This window comes from Patella vulgata, chromosome 2 (assembly GCF_932274485.2).
Source record: "Patella vulgata chromosome 2, xgPatVulg1.2, whole genome shotgun sequence".
Taxonomy (NCBI): Eukaryota; Metazoa; Mollusca; class Gastropoda; family Patellidae; genus Patella; species Patella vulgata.
This window is the reverse complement of record NC_065880.2, coordinates 14,077,048-14,086,805: the sequence shown is the minus strand read 5'-3', so window position 1 is coordinate 14,086,805 and position 9,758 is coordinate 14,077,048. Positions and strand designations below refer to the sequence as shown.

Below are 9,758 nucleotides of genomic sequence, written 5' to 3'. Positions count from 1 at the left end.
TGCCAGTGGTACTACTAACATAACTAGGCAGATCAGTATAACCGTGAATATGATAGTGCTGAGGCAGTATAAAACAACAGAGGAGTGGAACAATGATGTTATAATGGAATCGAGCGCCGCAGGCGCGAAAAAATTCAGATGTGTAACCGAGCTTTTAATTTTTGGGACTGGGCCTGACAATTTTATTCAATGTCATGGCAAATGGATCCAAATTCTCGTTAACGAGAGGATAAGAAATGGAACAGAATCTTGAGGCCTATCTGTCAATGTCGCCTGTTTTGTGAGAGTAGAACTTACAATTCTACAGTCTTTTGAACCACGACTTACCCACTAGTGGTACTACTAACTGGGCGATTCACTGTAACTGTGAATATGATAGTGATGAGATAGTATAAGACAGAGAAGGAGTTGAACAATGATGGCATAATGGAATTGAGCGCCGATATGTAACTGAGCTTTTAATTTTTGAGGACTGGGTCTGAGGGCACTTTACCTCAATGGGGCGCTTACTTGGACTCTGAAATGCCTTGGACTTTGGGGAGAGATTTTGCAGAATTCTGATGGTCAGAAAACACCCCATTAATTCATTTATAGTCTGAGACCGACTGCGTTGAGCACTTATTTTTTGAGACCGACTATTTTTTTTGCCATGGGGTGAAAAACATTTTTTTCAAACATGATAAGTTGACAAGGTTATTTGATACTAAAGTTTTGCGTGAGTAGAGTGACGTGTGCAGTGAACACATATTTTGATACCGACTGCTCATATCTTACGACCGACTGCACTGATTTTGCGACCGACTAGTATTTCGGATCTATTCTGGCATTTTTTGTTTACCTCATTAATTCATTAAGACGGCGATGCATAATTTTGAGACCGACTGCAGTGACTGCACTTATTTTGAGACCGACTATTTTTCTACCTGGGGGAAATTTTGTTCTTAGACCTACATACTCACAACAGAATAAGAGTGAAACACATCATTTTTTCAAACATGATAAGTTGATAAGGTTATTTTATACTAAAGTTTTGCGTGAGTAGCGTGACGTGTGCAGTGAGCACTTATTTTGATACCGACTGCTCTTATTTTGCGACCGAGGTCACTGATTTTGCGACCGACTATTTTTTTTCCTGGGGGGGGGTGCATTTACGCCTCTGTGCGAGCCATTTCTAGGTGCCAAAAGAATAGCGATTTAGCTAGTTAAAATGAGGGGAGCCACGGTGGCTAAATGGGTAGACGTTGGCTCGCTAGTCTGGAGGTCGCGGGTTTGCCCCCGGTGTTGGCTGAGCAGTTTATCGGGATTTTCCGGCATGGTTTCTACTTGTCATTGATGCAAAACAAAAGGCCTGACATGTACGTACACATTGGCGTGCACGTAAAAGATCCCTTCGCAGTTGTAATTCGATATAAGAGTAGGACTTTGCGCTGCTGTCCGGGCAAAATTTCCTTCATAGCGAAAAACACCGAGGTCCCGTGTACATATCAGCCTGCGCGTAAAAAGATCACCTGGCAGTTGTAGTTCGATATAAGAGTAGGCCTTAGCGCCGCTCTCCGGGCAAAATTTCCCTCATAGCGAAAAAAACCGTGCGCGTAAAAGATCGATGAAACAGTAAGTAAAATTTTCCTCATAGCACACTGTATGGCGTGTGCCGAACCGTAGGGCATTAAACCCATTTTTTTTTTCATTTAGGATTAGGATGTTTTGCAGACGTATCTGTCCCCAACAGATAAGAGTAAATAAAATGCCATCTAGATTGCAGGCCGGTTTTCGAACCATAAAATATATTAGACATAATTTTCAATTCTTGTTTGCATATTTGGGCATATTCAGCCAATCAATTAATACCTTGTTGTCCTCGATATAAAATTCCAGGAACTCGCTTCGGTTGGCTAAACTCATTGCAGGGCCTATTTTAAGGTTTTATTGATGAAGCACGATTTCCGGAGATGGGTTTTTTTATATGGGTATTTCCCCTGTTAGGTTCCGAAAACATTTCCAAAACGTGACTCACGATTTCCTACACAGAACTTGATAAACTCAATTTAGCATGTCAGAATGAACCTTCTAAAATCGTGACCAATTTAGTCGTGACCAACACAAAGGCTCACCAGAAGTTGAATAAAAACTCCTGAATTATCAGCACGCTTTGACCTTTATAACCATAAAAGCGGTTGTCATACACGATACGCAAGATTTTGTAAGAGATGGGCTCATCCTCTCATTGTCCCAATGCCTCACATCGAATATGAACCCGTAGCCTATAAGCGTTCACAGGGAATTTGGAAAAGTTTGGTAACTCACTAACGCTGAATATCAATGGGCTTTGTCCTCTCGTGACCCTAATGCTTCACACCAAATTTGAAAAAATCGTAGTGCGGTAGCCTTTTGGAGGAACTGAAGGTCGCGAAATGCTGATTATAGATAGGATTCGTGCTCCCATGTTCCCAATTCATCACACTAGAAAGCTTTGTAACGCTTTGTGTGTGTAAGGCCATAACCTAAGCAGATGCCCCAAAATCAAATTCAACCAAGATCTTTTGATCGTTAACATAGAAAACGGATAACAAATGTGACCGATAAGTAAAACATATCCTACATTTAAAAAAAGTTAAATAGTTTCAGAATTTTTATCTATAGCTGCGTATCGGTATCATCGGCTCTCCAAAGAAACGTCCAAATGCAGACGAACCGTTACTATGACCTGCCGCTGACTACTTGCGTTCATCAACAGCTGTTTTTTTTTTAGACATTTACATACAAAACACGAAATTTAATCGAAATCAAACTCAGTGCCTGATAAATGATTGCTAATGACACACTTGCTAAATTCCCTCATGCAATCTTTTCAGATTCACAAGGATACATACCATCTTTTCAAAGCACGGATTTTAGATTCTCGAAGCATGGATTTTTCATTTCATGTAGACACGTTGAAATAATTCCTGACCCATTGGCATTCTATGGAGAAAACACGTATAACGTTACTAGAAACTAGCCGAGCTCAACGGTTTGAGAAAGATCGAGAGACGTGCTATCAGTTCAATAGACTTATGCTTGAATATGTAATCCTAGCTGTTGTAATTTTGATGTCGTGATATACTTAACTATGTCAACATATTTAAAGATGCGGTATGTAATACTATGTAATAGTTCCACAATAGAAAATTCGAAATAAATATATTGAAAATTTCATTCAAATTACTTTTTTCTGAGCGAAGTTTTGACATAGATTGTTTATTATCGTAGCAACGTTACTTGTTAATCGAGACTCAGCCTCGCTTATCCATTTTTTAATTAAATCATAAAATGGTGATCGTATTTTAATCCGTTTACATCTGTTTCATCCGATTGTCTAGAGAGTTGATTATTGGATTGTCATCTGAATAAATTTATATAATAATTGAAGCCAAACTTAAAACATTTTATAGACAAATTTAGCTTACAAATTGAGCAGTTGGGCAGTAAATTTGCTCTGTCTAAATTGTGAATATTTGGTATGATTTAAATGAATAAATAGACTAAAAATGATACAAAGATGAATATAAAGACCGTGTGCCGGTACTGAATGGAAAATTCAGTATTAGGTTTTTCATTGATTAATTACTTCTTTTATTGTATATAGTTAACTTCTTCACAATTATATTTGTGAAATTATTTTTTTTTTATTTGACTTTTAATTTATTACATACTTGTTTATTATCCTACTTATGAAATATTGCATACATTTTCCACTTTTACTTTTAAACTTAATTATCATAGAGTGAAAGGGTGTGTACTTGTGTATTTGGGTTGGTTATATTAGGTGGGATCGCGAGCACACATACCTGAACTTAGGATTTTATATAGGATTTGTTTATTTAGTTTTTTTTTCAGGACAGACTTACTTCACTTTTCTTTCAGTCTTTCATTCCATTTTTTTTTTCAGTTTCTCCCTCAAATAACATTGTCCATTATTGTAACACACACATATTCAGCACTAACATATTTTGCATTCACAACCCTTGTATATGGTATAAATATTTGTATATATTTATAAATTGTTTTATGATTGTCACTGATTGGAACTTTGTTTAATTCGTCTTCAGTGATACCCCTGGTGTAGATTATTTATTTTTCAGGTTTTGATTTTGAAATTGTGTTTTGGGTTGATATCTGATTTGGTTTTGTGTACAGTATTTTTTTTTTACTTCTATTTGATTTTATATTGAGTTTGATTTTGTTTGCGCTCTTGTTTTTGTATTGAGTTTTGGTTTTGAGTTTAAGTTTGTCGCTTGTTGGGATTTTGACTTAGACATTGACTTTACATTAGACATTGACATTACATTAGACTTGACTCTGACTTGTGACTTGAATTCAACTGTTTACTTGGACTTATTTAATTTTTATTGTGATTTTGGCCTTTTTCTTGGGTTGATGTTTTATTGTTTGACACTTGTACTGAATTGTGAATTTGATTATTTTCATTTTACGAGTTTTGGATTCAGGATTTGTTTTATCAACTTGTGATTTGGTGTTTGATTATTTTGGTCAAAAGTGTTGTTTTTATTTCAGCTGTGCAATGGCAGAATCATTTTCCCCTGAAGAAGCTGATAACTTGTTAAAAACTTTTCTAGCCATGGGTGTTAAACCTAAAGCTTCCAGTAAAGAAGACCTTGAGAAATGGATGAAAGATTATTTTACAACAAAGGAAGAACTTCATCCCTCACAAGAACATCTACCAGCATTAAGTCGAGATAAACCACGCGAAGACATTAAGATGCTGCCAGCTTTACCCAAGGTGTCATTTTTCTCTGGGGATCCAGCATCCAAGTCTGAAGTTTCTTTTGACGTTTGGAAGTTTGAAGTTGAGGAGTTGGTTCAGTCAAGTTACAACAAGGAACAGATTCGACAAGCCATCTTTAAGTCATTACGTGGTGAAGCAGGTAAGATAGTGATGAGATTAGGACACAGGGTGGAGTTAGATCGTCTGTTAAAGAAGCTGAACAGTGTTTTTGGACGTGTTGAGGAGACACAAGATCTGTTAGCCGAGTTTTACTCTACGGTGCAGACTCCGAAGGAATCAGTTGCAGAATGGGGTTGCAGACTTGAAGATATTCTCCAGAAAGCTGTTGATCGTGGTGATGTTTCACAGGATGCTATCAACGACATGTTACGTACAAGATTTTGGAGTGGACTTACAGCCAGTATTAAACAGCAAACTGCGCATAAATACGATCGTATTAAAGATTATGAGGAATTGATGGTGGAAGTGAGAAAGATTGAATCTGAAGTTTATTTGTCATCATCGGAGAAAAAAAGACCATCTGCATCTCATCATATTAAAGCTGTAACAGAAGACAATGAAATGAAGAACTTAATAGCATCTTTAACACAGACTGTACAGGCACTTCAGAAAGATGTAAAAGATCTGAAGAATAATAGACCGGATCAGAGTAACAGTAGACAGGAACACGAGGAACCTACATGTTTTAGGTGCGGTCAAAAGGGACTCATCCGTACAGGTTGTCGTGTTAGACTTAACAAGGATTTAAACTGCAAGAAGTTTTTGTCGAAGGGCAGACAATAGGCTTGGGAACTAAGAGCCCTGTTAGTTTATTAGGGAAGAGTAATGTAGCTCCAGTATTAATTGGTAATTTGGACTGTCAAGCATTGTTCGACAGTGGTTCCCAAGTATCAACGATTTGTGAATCGTTTTTTAGAGATAACCTTGAAGGTGTTTGTGAGCTGCAAGGATTAGATACTTTGGTGAATTTAGAAGATGCTGGAGGAAATAAACTTCCATACTTAGGTATGATCGAAATCGACATTGAAGTTCCTAGGATGACATCAGCTGCAATACCATGTATATTTTTAGTAGTACCAGATACATCATACCATCAGATCACACCAATACTGCTTGGTACTAACATTTTACAACATCTTTTGGATACAGTTATCAAGAAACATGGACTTAACTTTCATCGACAACTTCAAGTGGAAACTCCCTGGTTGCTAACATTTAAATGTCTTAAAGTTCAGCGAAATGTGTACAAACAAGATAAGTGCGTGGGTATTGTGAAGTGTGCTGAACGAAATTCTATATTGTTACACAGCAATAGATCTACAGTTATAGCAGGAGTGGTTACTGCTAAATCAAGTGTTCACTGTAAAGCGATGTGTCAACGTTCTACACAGTCCAAGATACCAGACACTGTTGAAATTTCACCTGTTCTTGTCGATTTTCATCCAGACAATAACGATCTTGTCTACATCAGAATTTCAAATCTATCCACTCATCCAGTTTCAATTCAACCACAGTCCATTATATGCGAACTACAACCAGTAACCATTGTAAACAGTATCAACAAGAGTAGTACATGTTCTTCTGTTCAAGTTGGAAGTGATTGCAGTATTTTGGATAAAATTCATCTTGGATCAGCACTTACCGTTAGCCAGTTAGAAGGTGTTAAGGATTTTATCAGTGAATGGTCACACATTTTTTCTCACAGTGATACTGATATAGGCTGCACTCATATGGTTGAACATGCTATTAACCTTACAGATGAAGTACCATTCAAGCAAAAGAACAGAAGAATACCACCATCTATGTACAATGAAATAAGAGAGCACCTTAATGAATTGTTGACTGGAGGAATTATTCAGAAATCGCAGAGTCCTTGGGCATCAATTATTGTTATAGTGCGGAAAAAAGACAACCCCATTCGACTATGTGTTGATTATCGACAGCTGAATCAACGTACCATCAAAGATGCTTACGCACTTCCCAGAATTGAAGAAATGCTAGATAATATGGTTGGAGCTAAATATTTTTCAGTCCTGGATATGAAGAGTGGATACCATCAGATTGCGATGAAAGAGTCGGACAAGGCAAAGACAGCATTTACAGTAGGTCCTCTTGGGTTTTATGAGTATACACGCATGGCCTTCGGATTGACCAACTCACCAGCCACCTACCAAAGACTGATGGAGGAGTGTTTAGGAGAGCTAAACTATAAGATCTGCATGATTTACCTTGACGACCTGATTATTTTTTCATCGACGTACGAAGAACATCTGGAGCGACTGCAACTGGTATTTAAAAGACTTGAAGAATGTGGATTGAAGCTTGCGCCGAAGAAATGCCATTTTTACCAACAGGAAGTTAAATATTTGGGCCACATAGTTTCCGCAGAAGGCATAAAGACTGATCCAGCAAAGATTGAAAAGGTCAGGGACTGGAAAACACCAACAACCCCAGATGAGGTAAGGTCATTTTTAGGTTTTGTAGGTTACTACAGGAGATTTGTAAAGAACTTCTCTACAATTGCCAGACCTTTGAATGAGCTTTTAGTAGGACCAACTTCCAAGAAGAGGGGGAGGAAGACGTCAGATGACAAGTCAACACCAAAATGGAAATGGGGACCAGAACAAGATAGCTCTTTTGAAGAACTGAAGACATTGTTACAGTCACCATCTATTCTGGCTTACCCAGATTTTTCTAAGCCATTTTTGTTACACACAGATGCGAGTGGCCGAGGATTAGGCGCTGTTCTGTACCAATTGCAAGATCATAAAGAACGAGTAATTGCATATGCCAGCAGAGGATTATCGAAATCAGAGAAAAATTATCCTGCACACAAGTTGGAATTTTTGGCGTTGAAGTGGGCAGTGACTGATAAGTTCAAAGATTATCTCTACGGGAACACCTTTACCATCTATACAGATAATAATCCACTTACTTACGTTCTCACAACAGCAAAGCTTGATGCAACTGGTCACCGTTGGTTAGCGGATTTAGCGAACTACAACTTTAACATCAGGTACAAACCTGGAATACGGAACATCGATGCTGACTGCCTTTCAAGAATACCCAATCCACCGGAGGATACTTACAAGGAGATGAGTCCCGATGTTTTCAGAGCACTCAGTGAATTCCGAAATGATAATGGCTATGTGGAGTGTTTAGCGACTCAGATCATCCCAGGTGTTACTAACACACAGATGTTTCCTGCTCATGAAATAGACTGGATGAAGAAACAACTAGAAGATCCTATCATTGGACCCCTTCATCGAGCAGTGAAGAACAATGAAAGACCACAGTCCCCACCCAGCAATCGGGAAGAAGCCATCTTTCTTCGGGAATTCGACCACCTCACTCTGAAGTCAGATGTTTTGTACCGAAAATCTGTTGTAAGTGGACAAGAAGTTCTACAACTGGTGATTCCTTGTTTGGATAGAAAGGTAGCTCTGCAAGGTTGTCATGATGATGTTGGACATCTAGGAAGAGACAGGACGGTTTCTTTACTGAAGGAACGTGTGTATTGGCCAAGAATGACGACAGATGTAGAAGATCACATCAAGACTTGCCAACGTTGCATAATGAGGAAGTCTCCAACCAATACAAGAGTTCCATTAGTTAACATCCATTCAACTCAACCAATGGAGATAGTTAGTGTAGACTACATGTGCTTGGAAGGAGGTTACAGTTACATATTAGTCATAACCGACCACTTCACCAGATACGCCCAAGCCATAGCTACCAAGAATATGACTGCAAAAGTAACAGCTAAAGCTTTGTTTGAAAATTTTATAGTTCACTACGGGTTTCCAAGACGTCTGCATAGTGATAAAGGAGGAAGTTTCGAGAATAAGATCATCGAAGAAATGTGTTTACTAACAGGAATGCGGAAATCCCGTACAACACCTTATCACCCTAGCGGCAACGGAATGTGCGAGAGATTTAACAGAACCCTTTTGAATATGCTTGGAACTCTTGAGAACATCGAAAAAACAGATTGGAAGACGCATTTACCATCTTTAGTGCACGCCTATAATTGTACCATCCATGAAACTACCGGTTATTCACCTTTCTTTCTGATGTTTGGGAGGAAGCCTCATCTTGCTGTGGATGTTTTGCTTGGTTTAGTTAATCAAGAGTCTGGAAACAGCTATAATAACATCTCTCCTTTAGCTTGGCTTGTTAACCTGTACTGTTTTCTTAGAGCCCAAATCTTGGGGTGAGTACAATTCTACTCCCTTGGTTACAAGCAAGTTTTCTTTTTATCTGAACCTCACTTTAGACATCAGACATTAGATAGATTTCGAAGTGTAAGGACAATTTGATATCTTCAATCAAATTGTTTAACTTTATTTTCCAAATCTAGTTAGGTTATTTTTCAGAGAATTGTTCCAGTTATACTACTTCAGTATTACAGGTATGTGTGCTAATTCTCTTATTTTGGGTAATTGGGGTTTAGATGGAGCGGATGTAGGAATGATAGAAATTGTAATATTAAGCAGCCATTTTATTTAAATAGATAGAAAATAACATGTAAAGATCATTAGGTTTTCATATGTACATATATATAGTAGGTACCGTTTTGAAAGTATATTGTATGTATAATCAGAATAATGTTATTTTCCAGAATATAGTTATCTGAAGATTTTGTTCACCATCTTGATAGTCTTATTTAAAAACCCCTTCTTTGGGTATGTTATCAATTACTTATATTATATTTAGTATAAACTTAAGGCCTGTTTAATATGTTTAATTTAATTAGTGATGTATTTTAGTGTATAAATTATTGATATATTTCATTGAGTACCAATATGCATGCCTTACTATTATTTTATTGTACTCAACTGTTACTGTGATATGTATATTAATTTTAACGTATATATATTTCAGGGTTTTTAATAAAGGTTTAAAAACTAACCACCTTAGTTTTTATTGAGAATTTACACCCCCCGGTTACATTATGCCCGAGTTGTGTTGA

General features: G+C 37.5%; 1 protein-coding gene across 1 annotated transcript; it reads left to right on the top strand.

Annotated features, from left to right (window-relative positions):
* Nucleotides 1-4,424: 4,424 nt before the first annotated feature.
* Nucleotides 4,425-5,609, top strand: LOC130010771 (uncharacterized). Its single transcript, XM_056098786.1, has one exon. The coding sequence runs from the start codon at nucleotides 4,562-4,564 to the stop codon at nucleotides 5,567-5,569; it is 1,008 nt and encodes a 335-aa protein (XP_055954761.1). The 5' UTR covers nucleotides 4,425-4,561; the 3' UTR covers nucleotides 5,570-5,609.
* The last annotated feature ends 4,149 nt before the right edge of the window (nucleotides 5,610-9,758 follow it).